At 37.5% G+C, this 17,743-nt stretch overlaps 1 protein-coding gene across 15 annotated transcripts in view; it reads left to right on the top strand.

The window, feature by feature from the left end:
• SRPK2 (SRSF protein kinase 2) overlaps positions 1 to 17,743 on the top strand; it is a 213,917-nt gene that overhangs the window by 172,100 nt on the left and 24,074 nt on the right. For all 15 annotated transcript variants that reach the window (XM_072965195.1, XM_072965200.1, XM_072965193.1 and 12 more), the window contains 5 exons: positions 3,661 to 3,769; positions 4,445 to 4,532; positions 4,988 to 5,075; positions 9,733 to 9,839; positions 17,422 to 17,587. In XM_072965195.1, coding sequence (XP_072821296.1) covers positions 3,661 to 3,769; positions 4,445 to 4,532; positions 4,988 to 5,075; positions 9,733 to 9,839; positions 17,422 to 17,587 — 558 coding nt within the window. The remainder of the gene's footprint in view (positions 1 to 3,660; positions 3,770 to 4,444; positions 4,533 to 4,987; positions 5,076 to 9,732; positions 9,840 to 17,421; positions 17,588 to 17,743) is intronic.

Raw genomic sequence — 17,743 nt, 5'->3', positions numbered from 1 at the left:
CCCCCCACTCTGTCTATAGAGTGTATATCTGCTTTTACTTTGAGCCAAGCACCCAACCCTGCACCTCATGGCCTTTGTCTTGCCTTCTGAGACAGCCTGCACTCTGTCTATGGAGTATGTATCTCTCTGAATAAATCTTTCACTAAAAAATTTCAGGAAAAGACTGTTGAAGTCTTCAGTGACCCAAATCGTGTCTGTGTTACCATTCTGTGAAGAAATATGTTTTTACCCCCTCCTTCCTCTTTTAAGACTGAGCACTTTGGAGGTGATTTTCAAATCATTCCTTGGACCTTTGAAAGCCTTTATTGGTTGAGAGAAATGCCAGCATCAGAGAGATGAGAGACTAAGGTCAGTGGGAAAAAAAAAGATAATTTTTTTTTTGTAGAAAACAAAGACTTTGCTGAAAATTATTCCAGATTATTGTCTGTGATAAGAGTTCTGAACTTTTGATTCACTGTTCAAATTGAACCTATGTTTTGCTCAGCAAGGAAAAGGGAATCGTCTTTATCTTTGGCTGACAATTCCCCCAAAGCACCTAAGAAAGATAGTTTCAGAGTTGTCGTCTTTGGAGACTTATAAGAAGTACAAGTAGAGCTTTAGTTATAGTTTTTTGGGTGTGCTAGGGGGCAAAGGAATAAAAAAAAAACCCAGAGCAGCATACTTAATGATTGTTTAATAGTCTATTCTTGTTCTCTTGTGTTTGTAATCCAATCTAATAGTTATTTTTTAAGAATAAAAGGAAAAGTAAGTGATAAATACATGATTTTTATATTAAATAGTGTAAAGAGTGAAGTACTAATGTGTCATCCCAACCCCTAGGTCAAGGCAGTCCTCAAGGGCTGGTGTCTCCTGGTTCTCTGCTTGATGCCGTCAGGAGGGTCCCTGTGTGGTCCTGTTGTTATCCTGGGCTCCTGGACTGACTGATGGTGAAGCAGCAAAAGGAGGTCCTTGTCTAGTCTGGCTGTTCCTTGTGTGTTAGACAGCGTTGTGGGTCGCAGGGTATCCTCTGCTAACAGCTGTCGTGGCACACGTTTTCTAAGTGCAGGGAGTTGGTGAAGAGTGTCCATTTTTCTCTTAGTTCCCTGTGTGTGGAGTCAGTTGTTGTGGTCTGCTGTGGGGAGATGTGCTCCACCCTCTGGCGGCCTAGATGTTAGTTACTGTTCTGTGAAAAGAGATTGTAAAGTGAAAGAGACTGTCGTTTTCTGTAGAAATCTGGGAGTAAGGAAATGAAAGTATGTGGACTGTAGATCTGAAATTGTGCACATCAGATTTGCAAAATAAAAGGTAGGATAAGTGTTGAGTACTTTCATTTGTTTTTATGTTTGTATTTAATCATTACTTTCATGCTCCTCTTGTTTGGTTGGATTATTTTTAGGCACAGTATTCTTAGCTAGTCTGTGGGCTCCTGAGCTAACTAGACTAAGCTCGTGATTTCTTTTGTTCAACTTCCAGTCCCATTGAGAAAAAGAATGGTTGCTCTGATGCTGTGATTACACTGGAGTTAGTGCTTGTGCACTTTAGCTCACATGTACACACACTGGCTGTTTGGGAATTCAAGTCTGAAGTATACAATACTGATAAAAGTTTCTTCTCTTTATGTATAATTAAATTAGTTTTAAATTCAGAAACGTTAATGTTAGCAGTAATATGCAATTAAATGATAAATGGCTTTCGATTAAGCTATCAAGTATTCCTGTGTACTAAGACCAGGTCCTCTGTGTAATAAAAATGGAATGCATTTCTTACTAGTGAACAGAGAGCATGGGCTGAGTGAGACCCAGTTTCCCGCCCTGAACGTACTACCTGTTTCTGAGACTTTTATCCAGTTCAACAGTGTAGAAATAGTACTGTCTACTCTGCACAGTGGTTGTAAAAAACAATGGACATCAGTGTTTCCTAAATACTTCATGCTATGAAATGTAACTAATCCTTTGAAGAAATGATTTCATGAGCACAAATCATTTGTTGGAATTTGTAGCATTCCCTGTTCTCTTAGAAGTTCCCATTGTGTGTTAAGACATTGAACTCTGAGAACCTCTTTGGTCAAGAAATCTGCCTTGCTTTATTCAGCTTTGTATTTCCCAGACAGAACTTCTCTTTTCTTCCTTCCCCTCCCCTGCTCCCATTACAGAAAGTCTGCAACATGTTTCAGTTTAGTTTTGTTTCCTGGAAAGTGGTTTTGAAAATACAGTGCCTAGCACAGAACCCCTAATTTGCACCTAAATAATAATGGTTTTCTTTTCCTCCTTTTCAGTGTTAATTTTAGTGGTTTGAACCGAGAGCCCACTTTAATTTTAGTTAGCCTTCTATGTAAGTAATTCTATGCAAGCCATTTTTTCTTGTAGTTTTATTGAGATATAATTGACTTACAGCACTGTGTACATTTAAGCCGGACAGCATAATAACTTCACATATGTCTATATTGTGAAATGATTGCATAATACTTTTTGTTAACACCCATCCGTTTATTTAATAATTTGCTATATTTTATTCCTAATTTACTATTTTTTAATTCATATCTTTTGCCCAATATGTTGTTACAGACTTTGGTATTAAAGTCCAGCAAAAGCAAGTGTGTTATGAGAGTAAGAATTTTAGAATACTCAGTATCTCGTCAAATTCCTGCTTTACTAATTCAATACAATTTAAATATTCATCAACATTCATGATATTTCTTGAAATATAACTTGAAATGTAAGCCCTCTGAGAATTACATAGATGTGTTGGAGGATGTGGTTTAGGTGCTTTGTGCTTTGAGCGTCTCCACACTAGGCACAGACTATCCATGTCTTTCTTGAGTGATTTGCAGATTTTAGAAAATGAGAAGTAACATCTTTGCAGTAGAAAAGGAGTAGATGTTAAAGAATAAAAAGTTGGAAAGTATTTTTTTGTTTTAGAAAAATTGGAAAAGATAAAGCAGATAAAATATAGATTAAAAGAATGAAAGAGTTATTTTATATCTAGAGATATTTGTTGCTAACATCTTACCCTCCCAGACATTTTCTTGTTTCACAAAAATAGTATCATTTTGTACATGCTACTTTGTAGCCTTCTGATTACTTAAAATGCAAAGTGAAGTTCTTTTAGATGTGTGTGAAGCATCCTTACTTCCTGAGAATCTGCCTTAATAGGATGCCCTCTTGCACTCTCCAGCCTGTTTTCTGGCAGGAGTTTGAGGGTAAGAAAGAGTGTTGAGAGGAGCAAATTCTGTTGGTGGATAAATTGTCATACATTACACAATATCTTGTTGATTATGCATAAACTATTGGTGTTTTGGTGAGTTATGTTAAACTGATTCCCAAATATTTACATTTAACTTACTGCTTAGAAGAGAAAAAGGTTGTTCAGAAGTAGCAAGAGCTGGTATGTGTGTATTATATACACCTAGACTTAAATATAAAATCTCCAGTTATTGTTATGGTGTGGTCAATATGGTTCATTGCTTTTCTAGGTTAAATTTTTGTTTAAGCCTAACAAAGACATAGGACACTTTTTTCTTGATGAAAGACATTCTTGAAAAAATATTATAATGTTTTTAACCCAATTTTATTATTTAGTACTTTCTTTAGTGATATCAAGAACGACAAAGAAAGAAATGAGACTTTGTTACCATTTTTCTAAAATTCAAAATTTTTTTTGTTTCTGTGTTTTAAATAAAAGGTGGCTATCATCCAGTGAAAATTGGAGATCTCTTCAATGGCCGGTATCATGTTATTAGGAAGCTAGGATGGGGACACTTCTCTACTGTCTGGCTGTGCTGGGATATGCAGTAAGTGTTCTTTGTCATTTGTGCCTTTGGTTCCTGGTCTAGTTCAGCATCTTTATAGTATAACAAGGTAAGGCTCAGAGGCACCCTTCTGTTGTGGCATAAACTGCATAGCACAGATGTGCTATGTGCTAGCCAGACTCCCCCTCCCCCCCACCTGAAGTTCATTTTCTTGTCATCTTTAAATATATTTTCTTCTGCCTTTATATTTGAAGTTTATTCTTTGAAATTGTCCTACACTGGGGTCCTGTTCTTCTAGTAATTCAGCCATACCAGGAAAACATTCAAATATAAAGTAATAATGTATAGGTCTTTCAGATTAGTGGGTTTTGACTTTTTGTAAAAGTCATGACCAGTAGTCTGAAAATGCATTGCGACAGTATACACACACATGTGTGTGTATGAATTGAAACAAAGGTTATAAGGTAATACTTAGTCTTAATTGTATGTGATTAACTCTGACATTTATCTAGTCTGCCTTACTTTTATTAGGAAAAAATAGAAACAAAATGAAAATGAGATAATTTGACTCATGAACCCACTACTTAATTGTGGCCCCACAATTTGGAAAGTACTATTTCAAAGGAAAGCTTATTAAAAGTTTCTGTTTACTGGATAGATTTCATTATAATGATCAGCTCTGCTAATAATACTTTTTTAAATGCGTGTTTTTTATAGGGGGAAAAGATTTGTTGCAATGAAGGTTGTAAAAAGTGCCCAGCATTATACGGAGACAGCCTTGGATGAGATAAAATTGCTCAAATGTGTAAGTGCTGCAAAAATGTGAATGCTACAAGAAAAGTTAATGACGTAAGATTTTACAGAGGGATTCTTCTGGGTATTAACTAAAGTAAAGTTGAATTCATTATAAGGTCAAATACTGAATCTTTTATTTATTTTTAAAATATTTTAATTAAAGTAGTCAGTTTACAATGTGTCAATTATTTCTGGTGTACAGCACAATGTTTCAGTCATACATACACATACATATTTGTTTTCATATTCTTTTTTGTTATGGTTGCTATAAGATATTGAATGTAATTCCCTGTGCTATACAGAAGAAACTTGCTTATCCTTTTTATGTATATAACTAATTAATATTAGCAAATTTCTTTTATTTATAAAAACATTGCTTTTATTGAAATAGTTTTGGTTGGTGTTATGGAAATGGCTTTTTAGTCTTAAACGCTATTGTTCTTGAATTCATTTTTCTTTCCATAGGTTCGAGAAAGTGATCCCAGTGACCCAAATAAAGACATGGTAGTGCAGCTGATTGATGACTTCAAGATTTCAGGCATGAATGGAATACGTATCCTTTCTGATGGTTTCATTGCTCCCTAATGGCTGAAATTACACTATAGTTTTTCTTTTTACTTTTAAAAAATGGAAATATTTCAAGTTCATATAAACTTATTTTTTTGTGTTTTTTTGTGGGGGAGGTAATTAGGCTTGTTTGTTTTAATGGAGGTACTGGGGATCGAAGCCAGGACCTCAGGCACGCTAAGCATGCATTTCTGCCACTGAGCTGTACAGTCCCCCCATGTAAACTGCTGTTTGCTCTGCTGTATCTCTCTCCAAATGATGCCTTTACTGGCATCATGTTATAAGATGTTTTACATGGAGTTCTCTGCAAGGACCTTTCAGAGATTTTGGTTTAGTAGCATATTATAAAATTATTTTTTTACAACTACTCAACTTGATTTGGGCATAGAATTTATTACTGAGCATATTATTTCCAGTGAAGTTTACTTTTGCAGTGGTAGGGGGAAGTGTATGCCAGCACTATTTGCTTTAAACTTTTAAAAATTAGTACTCCAAGGCTATGTATCCTCCAGTAGCTGCAAAGAATCACATGAAGTTGAGGCAATAAGAGCAAAAATGCTCTGCCAGTGTCAACATAGCAGAGTTACACTTGATCCTGCACAGAATCCTGCCTTTAGTTTCCAGAGTGCTGTTTCCATATTTTCATATTGGATCCTCTAAGATAGCCCTTTAAGTGCCTGACATGGGCAGTACCTTCATTTCCCAAGGGTCAGGAATACTGAGCTAAGTGTTCAGAATCCTGTGGTTGGTGACTGCCAGGGGAGTGTCAGGAGCCTTCCTGTCCTTCCTCATCTTTTACTCTTTCCTTATGTCATCTTTGGAACAAATCCAACAATCTTTTTAAATTGAACTATAGTTGATTTGCAATATTGTGTTAGTTTCAGGTGTAAAGCTAAGTGATTCAGTCATATATATGTGTAATATATTCTTTTTCAGATTCTTTTCCATTATAGGTTATTACAAGACACTGAATATAGTTCCCTGTGCTGTACAATAAATCCTTGTTCATCTATTTTATGTATACCAGTTTGCATTTGTCAATCACATACTCCTAATTTATCCCCTTTCCACTTCCCCCTTTGGTACTCATAAATTTAGTTTCATTGTGAATCTGTTTGTTTTATAAATAACTTTATAGTATTTCTTAGATTCCACATATAAGTGATATTAAGTAATATTTGTCTTTCTCTGTCTGACTTGACTTACTGTGGTCCATCTATGTTGCTGCAGATGGCAGTATTTCATTCTTTTTATGGCTGAGTAATACTCCAGTGTGTGTGTGTGTGTGTGTGTGTGTGCGCGCGTGCGCGCGCGTGTGCACGCACACGCATATGTATACCACATCTTCTTTATCCATTCATCTGTTGATGGACACTTAGGTGGCTTTCAAGTTCTTAGATATTGTAAATGTTACTGCTGTGAATATTGGGGTGCATGTATCTTTCTGAATTAGAGTTTTCCTCTTTTCTGGATATATATCCATGAGCAAGAATGCTGGATCATATGGTGAATCTATTTTTAGTTTTTTAAGGAACCTCCATACTGTTTTCCACAGTGGCTGTACCAGTTTACATTCCCACCAACAGCGTAGGAGGGTTCCCTTTTCTCCACACCCTCTCCAGTATTTATCATTTGTAGACATTTTGATGATGGCCATTCTGACTGGTATGAGATGATACCTTATTGTAGTTTTGGTTTATATTTCTCTAATAGTGATGTTCAGCATTTTTTCATGTGCCTGTTGGTCGTCTCTGTGTCTTCTTTGGATGAATGTTTATTTAGGTTTTCTACTCATTTTGTTTATTAGGTTGTTTCTTTATTTGATATTGAGTTGTACTAGATGTTTGTGTATTTTGGAAATAAAGCCCTTTGTCAGTCGCATCTTTTGCAGATATTTTCTCCCATTCTGTAGGTTGTCTTTCTGTTTTGTTGATGGTTTTCTTTCCTGTGCAAAAGCCTGTAAATTTGATTAGCTGTTTGTTTACTTTTGCTTTTACTTCTTTTGCATTGGGAGACTGATCTGTGAATATATTGCTGTGATTTATGTCAGACAATGTTTTATCTGTGTTCTCTTCTAGGAGTTTTATGGTATCATGTCTGATATTTAAGTCCTTGAGCCATTTTGAGTTTATTTTTGTGTGTGGTGTAAGAAAATGTTCTCCACCCATGGATATACATGAGGCTGTCCAGCTTTCCCAACACCACTTGCTGAAGAGACTGTTTTTTCCATTGTATATTCTTGCATCCTCTGTCGAAGATTAATTGACCATAGGTCTGTGGGTTTATTTCCAGACTCTCTCTTCTGTCACATTGATATATATGTCGCTTTTTATGTTACTGTAGCTTTGTAGTATTGTCTGAAGTCTGGGAGGGTTATTCTTCCAGTGTTGTTCTATTTTTCAGGATTGCTTTGGCAATTCTGGGTCTTTTGTGATTCCATATAAATTTTAGAATTACTTGTTCTGGTTCCAAGAAAAATGTCATGAGTAAGTTGATAGAGATCACATTAAATCTGTAGATTGCTTTGTGTAGTATGGCCATCTTAACAATGTTAATTCTTCCAATCCAAGAACATGGCATATCATTCTATTTCTTTGAATCATATTCAGTTTCCTTTATCAGTATTTCATAGTTCTCAGCTTACAGGTCTTTAACCTCCTTGGTTTAGGTTAATTTGTAGGTTTTTTTTTTTTTGGATGTAATTTTAAACATTTTTTTATTAACTTTCTCTTTGATATTTCATTGTTAATGTAAAGAAATGCAACTGATTTCTGTATATTAATCTTGTATCTTTCTACCTTTCTGAATGTATTGATTCTAATAGTTTTTGTATGGAGTCCTTAGGTATCATATCATCTGCAAATAATGACAAGTTTCCATCTTTCCTTCCAATTTGGATACTTTTATTTCTTTTTCTTGTGTGATTGCTGTGGCTAGGACTTCCAATATTAGGTTTAATAAAAGTGGAAAGTGGACATTCTTGTCATCTTGTTGAATTTAGCATGAAGACTTCTCGGTGTTTCACTGTTGAATGTTATATTGACTGTGGGTTTGTCATAAATGGCTTTTATTATGTTGGGCTATGTTCCCTGTATACCCACTTTGGAGAAGTTTTTATCAAAGAATGCATGTTGACTTTTATCAGATGTCTTTTCTGCATCTATTGAAATGATCATGTGGGTTTTGTCCTTTTTTTGCTGATAGGGTTATCACATTGTTTGATTTGCGTATGTTGAGCCATCCTTGTGAACCTGGAATGAATCCACCTTTATTATTGTATGTGATCTTTTTTATGTTTTCTTGGATTCAGTTTGCTAGTATTTTGTTGATGATTTTTCCATCTGTATCCATCAAAGATATTGGCCTTTTTTGGTAGTATCTTTGTCTGGTTTTGGTATCAGGGTGATACTGGCTTCATTGAATGCCTTTGGAGAGTATTCCCGCCTCTTCAGTTTTTTGGAAGAGTTTGAGAGAGATAAGTATAAGTTCTTCTTCATATGTTTGGCTGTTTGTACTGTTACATAGTCAATAATTGTCAGATTCCATCCAAATTTAAAAACCTTAGGCTTTGGCTCTCTGTCTGCTACTAACTTTAAACCTTGGTTTCCATTTTTTTAAAGGAGCCTGGGAAATAGTAAGGAATTTCTGACTTTACATCATCAATGTGTAAATCTGTGGATATGTTTCCAACATTGTAGAAATATTTTTTAATATTTTATTAAAATCATTTATAGCAGTGGATATTGTGATGATATGATAAATTCAGATTATTGTAATACTAAATTAAATAACCTTCCTCAATAGGTTGTCAGCAGGCCTCCAGGGGTGAACATTGTATTCTCAGATGGTTTCAGAGCCATTTTAAATCTTTCTATGAGAATGACATGAATATATTTATATGGTGGACTTTGGTGGATCATTGTTCTGGAAGATCAGTGGTTGACTGAAATTTTTATTATAAAAACCCCCAGAATCCTGAGATTTCATTTTTATAGGTTGGTCTTATGACATGCCATGTTTTAAGTTGGGATCATACATTTTTACAAACTGCATGTAGTAGTAAAATTGATCCTGTTACACAATGAAAGGTGTTATTGAAGGAAAGTATTAAACATCTTCATTGTGTTCGGTAAATTTCCATTTTATAAAGTGTTTTATGTAACGTATGAAATAGAAATTTAGGTAGGCGGGCAAGACACTCAAGACGGGGGAGTTCTGTGTTCTTTTCCTCATCAGTTTGTGTGGAGTTTCAGTCTTGCTTATTTTTGTTAAGGCTGATGGTAAGGAGGAGTGAGGTTGGAGGAGGGAGAGTTCAGGCACGTGTGGCGTTGAGTCATGGCTCTGCCACCTTTGACTCGGGGTCGCTGGAAAGTTCTTCAAACTCTCTGAGTTTTACTATTCTCATTCCTAAGGTTGTTATGAGTACACAGTAAGTAATGTGGCACATAATAAGTACTTAGTAAATGTTAGGTCTTTCTATTTAGATGAGAAACGGCAAATGACCACTTTTGGTATTACTGATAGTATTAATGTTGCATTTTATATAGAAATAATTATTTTACCCAGTGCCACAATGATGCTACTTTTAGTATTTGCATTACTCCAGGAAATGTCTCCACACATGATCCTTAACCCTGTCCCAGACGTCTGCATGGTCTTTGAAGTGCTTGGCCACCATCTCCTCAAGTGGATCATCAAATCCAACTACCAAGGCCTCCCAGTACGTTGTGTGAAGAGTATCATTCGACAGGTAAGGCTTATGAGGGCATCTCTCATGCCTAACTGGCTACCCTTTCAACACGAATTCCTGTTTTTTAAAGAAAAACAGTACATGTACACACAAACATATACACATGTGTATGTTTAAATTTATGTATAATTCCTGTTTTAAAAATACATATGCGTATTACAGTATGTAACATTTTGAAGCTCTTAAATCAGCTTAATATTTATTTAATGATAAGCCATTATGTCTTCCGAAGGGAACAATGTGTAAATGTCACACGTACATTTCCTTTGGCGTATTCATCTTTTTTCGGGTAGATGATGCAGTATAGTGAGAAGTTGTTTTATCCAATATCGATGCTACAAAACACCCCACTTAGTTCCTTAGAAAATAGTAAATGTAGTTCGAAAGAAACAGGTAATTCATTGTGTTTATTTGCTGTTTCTAAGTATTTGGATGGAGAGTAAGTGAAAGACCGTTTAAGAAATGTTTGTTATATATGGAGTATTGTAGTAGATGTGTACTTGGTTCAGAAGGAAACCTTTAGTTAGAGCCTGGTTCAGTGTGAATGCTGCAGCAAGAGTCTTCAGAGTGAAAGTGCCCAGGTAGGGAAGATCTCCTTCTAATTAGAAATGTTCAGCAGATTCAGTTTTCTGCATGCAATACACCAGTCTTTGACTCATTGCCCCTACAGCCTAAATTAAGAAACTTGCAGATATGACTTATTCTAGATTGTGTATTCTGATATAATGGATAATTTCCACAGAAACTTCTGCAGATTAAGTCATATCAAGGAGGTTACATGGTTTGCTTGAGAAGGGGACCAGGTGGTTTGAAGCCCCTTCCTTGTCTCCAGGCCCAGAGGTTGAACTAGACCTGTCTAGGATTTTATTCTTCCCATTTTATGGAAGAAGAACTGAGGTTAAGTAACTTGGTCCTACTCAGGAAATAACATAAAAACTGTGGTGGAGCAGGACACCAAACCCAGGGAGTCTAGCTGTGGAGCATGTGCACTTACTGTCTTCTCAAGCATCATATAATAATACCTTTAGACTTGTGCTTAGCTTATGACCTATAAAAGTTAAATCACTGTTCTTCCCATGAACCTGTTTAAGGGTTTCTGTCATCTGGTGGAAGCCTGTATTTCTCCTTGCAAACCTAACTTCAGCTCTTTATCTCCTGGCAGGTAAACTTTTTCCCATTAATTGATCAGTCTTTTAAATAGGTAAGATGCATAAATGTCCTTTGGATAAACCGTTTCCCTTCCAGAGTCAGCCAAGATTTTATGAGTTTCTTATGAATATTCGAAGATACCTCAAGCGTTTATAAACACATGCTGCTTTTCCAGAATTTTTATTTGTAAATTTTTACTAGTTTCATTTTTGTAGGTTTATTTAAAGAGAAAATTTGCCATTTTTGAAGCTCCACATCTTTGATTCATTTCTTTTGTCTTAACCTGCAGAAAATGCCACCTTTTCTTCTGTACCCATGTTTATAAAGACAACCAAAATCCCACTGTGACAAAGGCTTCCTGTACTATACTCCAATTAAGGGTGCTATTTCTTCCCTTCCAGGGTTGCTTGCAGTCTACATTTGGCCTTTTATTTTTTTTTTAAACTGTAGTTTTTGGGGGTTTTTTTGTTGTTGTTCTTAATGGTCCTTTCTTAATGGTTGTGAAGTGTCATAGGCCAGAGGTTCTCAGCCCTGGCCCTGCTGGCATTTTGAACTGGATAATCCTTTATTGTAGGGACCTGTCCTGTGCATTTAGGGTGTTTCCCTGGCCTCTGCCCACTAGATGCCAGTATCAGCTACCACTCCCCCCCCCCTCCTTTGTGACAATTAAAATGTCTCTGAACTTTGTGAGATATACTCGGGGGGGGGGGCACAATTTCCTTTCACTGAGAACCATTGGAATAGGGGAAAGTATATGGAGTCCATGGCTTGGCAGTAGACTGAATTTTAAATTCTTACTTTGGCACTTACTACTTTGTGACCCTGATCAAATTACGGCTTAACTTCTGTGAACCGGTCTCACTTGAAAAATCTGGATGTTAATACATGGTTTTATTGTGGAGATGACATTGGAGGGATTGCTGATAAAGCGTCCAGCATAGTGACCAGCACAGGGCAGCCATCCCATCTCTCGAGCTGCATTGTGAGCACCTCAGGGTCCCAGATCAAGTGTTGTGAGTTCTGCATCTCTTTAGCTTCCTTCATATCATAGGCAGTCAAGAAATGTTTTTGATTGGTTGTATCTTTCCTTAAGTGAAAGAAGAGATGTGTGTTCCTCTTGTTCGTACTGTACAAAATGGCTGAGCTTTCTGTGATTTTCTTTTCTTTTTAAATTTTATTTTATTGAGTTATAACCTTTCTGTGATTTTTAAGGGCTCATAGTTTAACATTTACTACTTGGTTATTTTCTAAAAGTCATGGTGTAATTGAATTACTTGATTTTCCAGGCTTTCCTATACACTGCTGTCAATCCTTTGATCAGTTCTTAGCTGTCCTCATTTGGCCCTGGTGGCCTTGTGCAGGGTCAGAAGCGCCATCCTGTGGCTTCTGGTGGTGGTGGTGGTGGTGGTGGTGAGGACGCCCCCTTGCCTCCCCCAGGCTGCTGCTTTGGCCCCAGGCGGGGAGTCTCGGGGTTGTCTGTTCGCCCTTCTGCTTTCATTTCTTTTTCTTTTAAAATCAGCTTTATTGAAGTCTGTTTTATGTCCAGCTTCTGTTTCTAAAGCTAGAAGAAGAAAACAGGTGCCTGTGTTGGCAGTATGTGCTATTTGTGGTGCATTCAAGATGTGCTGCAGGTGATGGTGTTTTTAAATGCTGTTGCTCTTCTTTAAACATGGCTTTTACCTCCTTATGTAACTGAGCTGATATTTTACTTTTTAAAACTTTATAGTTTAATTCATTGCCCTTTATAGAAAGCTTATGAAGAAGTGGCTGCTTGCCATTAAATGAAGCTTGGTGAGGGCAAAGCTCTGATTTTGGTGACTTTGCTACAGTCTGCAGTTATAGCGTGTAGTCTTGGATTTTTGAATGAGCATTACCTTTCTCTTATCATGGTTGTCGCTAACCTTTATTAGGCCCTCTCAGGCACTCGCTGTTTCAAGTGTTTTATTTGTTATGTCCTCTGGTCCTAACCACAACCTTACAAGGCCTGGAGTGTTATCTCCACTTTAACTAAAGAAGGTATTAGAAATCTTCCTCAGATCCCACAGTTACTGTGGTGGAACCAGGATTTGAATCCAGGTGGTGTAATCCACAATCCATGCTCTTAACTGCAGAGTACTGTGAAATGTCTGCATAGGAAGATTTGGGAGTATTTTAAATTGCAGCTTGTCTTGTGAAGTGTGCATTCATGTCTCTGTGGTTTTCTTTTGCCTTAATAGAGCTGGCAATTAGATTGTTTAAAAGTACAGCCATTAGATTTTATTTAAGTTGTAATGTGTACGATGTGCTGCACTATGTGAGCTAAGGGGACTTTTAAAATGCCTTTCTTTCTTAAACCCACCTTCTGTGGGGCAGCAGATTCTGCAGGCAGTACCAAGAACCAGAGCCCACCTGGCAGGCTGCCTCAACAGTTACCATGAATGGCTTTGTCTACCCTTAGTATTTGTGTGCCATTTAAATTATTTCACTGGTTGGTTATAAGTGAATTCATTATGATTGGGCCAATATTGTTCAATTTGAGAACAGAAGTTTAATTTTAAGTTGGTAAGCATTTTTGTGTTCTTGGATTTGTAGCTTGTTAAGTGTAGTAGTACTGTCCTGTCCTGTCCTGGGCTGGGAATTCTCCTCAAAAAGTCGCATCCTCAACTCAGAAATTTGCCAGAGTTGCTCCCCTCAAGGGAGTTGAGCTTCTTTCCAGGCTCATTCCTCTGTGCAGCCTCAGTGCTGGACGCCGTGCTCACCTGTCTTGACTGCATTCAGCGGTGCAGCTGCTGCGGTCTTCTCTCTCGTTAGTTCTTGCTAGTCAGAGCCAGAAAGAAGAAGGAGCAGAGGGCGAGTTCAGGGCAGAGGGGATGAGGATAGTGTCCGTGGACACTTCTTCCTGGGTCTGTGTCTGGTTCTTGTCCTCTTGGATTGTGACAGGTATTTCCCACACTTGCCCATTCGGTCTGGCAGATGCTTGTCAGAGCAGCTTGTAGCATTTACCTCATGTCTGTCCTGGTGAGGAAGGGAAATCCAGTGGGAGCTTTAGTTTTCCCAGTAGGGAAGCTTCTGGCTTGAGAAGAGCCCTCTGCTGTTTCCCTCCCGCTCACAGGGATCTCAGTGAGGTGCTGCTGCCCGAGGCCAGCCCTCTGCTCTGTCAGCCCACCTGGCTGCCAGTCAGGTTTCCCTTAGTGCTGTGTCAGCAAGGCCTCGCTCACAGAACCAGGGCCAAACCAGGTCTCCTGGCCCGGGAGGTGTGATTTGGCTCCTCTGAGTGAGATGCAGCCCGGTCCTGGCCCCTCTGTTGTTAGGTTCACCTCGGGTCTCATGGCAGCTGTAGACTGGAGCACATGGCAGCCAGGGATCTCTGCGGCCTCTGCTGCCTCCTACCGATGGTGCTGGGGATGTTTTTAGGCAAGAGAGACAGAGATACTATGATCGACAAGTGAGGCAGCAGAGATGGCTGTCCTTTGGCATGGAGTTGATTTGTAGATTTTTTTTTTCTGAATCATCAAAACTATACAGCGTAAATAGTTAGACTGCTCATCATTAGTGTTTGCCTCTGGATTCTGAGGTCCTCAATTGCTTTAAACTTCACTGACTGAGAATAGAAATGCTATTTTCAGAAATAAAGCCATTCTTCTTATAGCTAAAGTGTAAAAAATAGTCCAGAATTAAAAGAAATTATAGAATCAGAATTGTATGAAGTAGATCCATTCATATTTTAAATGGGAGAAATGAGACCCCCAGAAATTTACTAAGTGACTTAGCAAAGTTGTACTTAGTCAGTATCAGTACAAGTCTTCCATTTACTTAGTTCAGTTCTTCCATTTACTGTAAGCTTCCTGTGAGCTAGACCTTGTGAGTTTTCCATACATGATGTCTAATTCTTCCCATATTTCTAATAGATATGTTCCCCCTTTTTATGAAAATAGAAGCTCAGACAACTTAAGTACTTGCCTAGTCAATGAAGGCGTGAGCAGTAATACCAGACTGGTCTGGATCCAAGGTCATGATGTAACACTGCTTTGTGCTGTGTCTCCTTACTGGTTAGGTTTGTGTTACCGTAATTAATTTATCCCAGTGGCAGTCTTTTCCTCGCGTTCATTATCGGATGTCAGCTGTGCTTCTTGAGGAAGGTTAATAATGCAGATGAAAGCAATAGCCGGTATTTAAAAAATCTGGAAACTTGCTGAGAACACTTTGCTCCTTGCAGGTGCCTCACTGTCACTGGAAGTTCACGTTAACACATTTGGGTAATGGATCACATTAACTCTCACCTGAGTGGCTTTGCCCACAGTATGACCACCTAAGAACTATGAAAGATCTAAGGGGGGCAGTTAGGAGCAACTTGTACAATGAAATAGTGGTAAAAAGATAATTTTAGAAAGATGCTGACATTTTAACTTTGAGTTAATATTTGATAATTGAAATGAAATTTCAGTTGGAATAATTTAAAACAGTTTGAAGTTTCTGAAAAATCTTATTCTTTTGACCTCAATAGACTGGAAATCATCAGTGTATCTGTCCATTAATTTCTTGTATTTCTGAATTTCTCTTGTTATTCAGATATAAAAACTCCATATGATATTTCAGTTTGCACAAAGAAGATGCACGAATGTCAGAGAATAATATACAGGCCAATTGGATTATGTTCCTTTCAGGATTATAACCTTATTCTCTCTGGAAATATATAGTGATACCTTTCTTACCACTGGTCCTCTGACATTATAAACATAATTTAAACATATTCCAATTGAAGAAATATCCAAAACATTAAATATTAACTCTGAGGTTAAAAGTTGAAGCCCCATGGAGACAGGGAACTTTGTTTATTGCTGTGTATCAAACATCCAGAACAGCATGTGGCCTGTTAACAGGAGCTCGACTGATGCTCAGTAGTGACGTTACGTAAAAGTATTTTAGGAAAACTTATTTGAGATAAATGTGGGGATTTTCGTCCTATTTAAGAGACAGATCTTCCTTTGATTTTCCTTCTGAAACCTCTGTCCTTTTACTTCTTAATGTTGTCCTCTGATAAAGTTGTTCAACCAGAAACTCAAGGTAGACAGAAGGATTGGGTTTTTGCTGAGCACTTTTCAGAGCTGGATAATATTACGTATCTTTTGTTTGTCTTTTTCCCACTTTCTTGTTTCCTGTGGTTAAGACTCATAAATTACTTTAAATATTTAAATGATACTTATTAACTGTTAGTGTTTATTGAGAGTCTAGGATTTCTGATGTATGGGTACATGATCTGTATTTTTAATATATTTTCGTTTATGGAAAGAATTGAAAGAATTCCTCTGTAATGGAAATAATTCCAGGAAAACTTTGGCCTTGCATTTAGGTCTCCATACACTGTAATTTTGTGGGGTTTATGTATATATATTTTATGTGATAAGTACACGAATATCTTGGTTCAGCAGTCTCTTTTAGTTCAGTGCTATAGTGTTGCCTGGATACCAAGGCTATTTAATCCTCTGTTCCTGCAATATTAAAAATGTACACACACCAGCCATTATGGGAATGCAGATCAGTGAGATATACGCTTCACTCCCACTAGGGTGACTAAGATAAAAAAGACAGATAACAAGTATTTGCCATGATAAAGAAATCGGAACCTTCATTCATTGCTGGTGGAAACGGAAAATGGTGCAGCCACAGTATAACAGTTTGGCTGTTGATCGGAAGGCTGAATATAGAGTTGTATGACCCAGCAATTACACTCCTAGGCATATATGCAAGGAAAATAAAAACATATGTTCACACAAAAACTTGTTCATGAATGTTCATAGCAGTATTATTTACAATAACCAAAAAGTGGAAACAGCCCAAATATTCATTGTGTGAATGACTAAACAAAATACGGTGCATTCAATGGGACATTACTTGTCATTTAAGAGAAATGAAGTATTGGTATGTGCTACACTTGGATGAACCTTGTGCCGGTTACAAAAGACAGTTTTGTATCATTCCATTTATATAAAATGTCAAACCCAGCGAAGTAGATTAGTGGTGGCTTCAGGCCAGAGGAGTTGGGAGGAGATGGAGAGTGACTGCTAATGGGTGCGATATTTCTTTTTTGTGTGGTAAAATTGTTCTAAATTAGATAGTGGTGATGGTTGCACATCTAAAAACCCTGAATTGTACACATAAAAGGGTTAACTGTGTGATGTGTAAATTACATCTCAGTAAAATTGTTATTTTAAAAAGTATATGCATAGATGCATTTGTTTCCATGAGCATAAATTATCTCCTGAATGATACATGTTGGTTGCTTCTGAAAAAGAGCTGGGTTCCTGTGGGGACCAGGGTCAAGGGGAGATTTTTACTAAAACTCTTTGTATCTGTTGTATTTTGTGCCTTGTAATGATGTTAAGTATTTTACAAATAAATGTTGGATAATAAAGATATTAGTAACTCATCTCCTCTCTTGATTTTACGTGGCCAGGTGCTTCAGGGGTTAGATTACTTACACAGCAAGTGCAAGATCATTCATACTGACATAAAGCCGGAAAACATCTTGATGTGTGTGGACGATGCCTATGTGAGAAGAATGGCAGCCGAGGCCACTGAGTGGCAGAAAGCGGGCGCTCCTCCTCCTTCTGGATCTGCAGGTGAGGGCCCGAGCCAGCTTTGTTTCAGTCTTTTTGGGGGCAGATTTGCACACTGAAGGCAACTGAGTCAAACGTGAACATGTGAGGAACTTTTGGAAGGTCCTGATTACTAGAAATAAGTATACCTTTTTCTTGAGAAGGAGGATGCCCAAATTA

The sequence above is a fragment of the Vicugna pacos genome, chromosome 7, assembly GCF_048564905.1.
Source record: "Vicugna pacos chromosome 7, VicPac4, whole genome shotgun sequence".
Classification (NCBI taxonomy): domain Eukaryota; kingdom Metazoa; phylum Chordata; class Mammalia; order Artiodactyla; family Camelidae; genus Vicugna; species Vicugna pacos.
The sequence above is the reverse complement of the archived record's forward strand: the minus strand, read 5'-3'. Positions and strand labels throughout refer to the sequence as shown.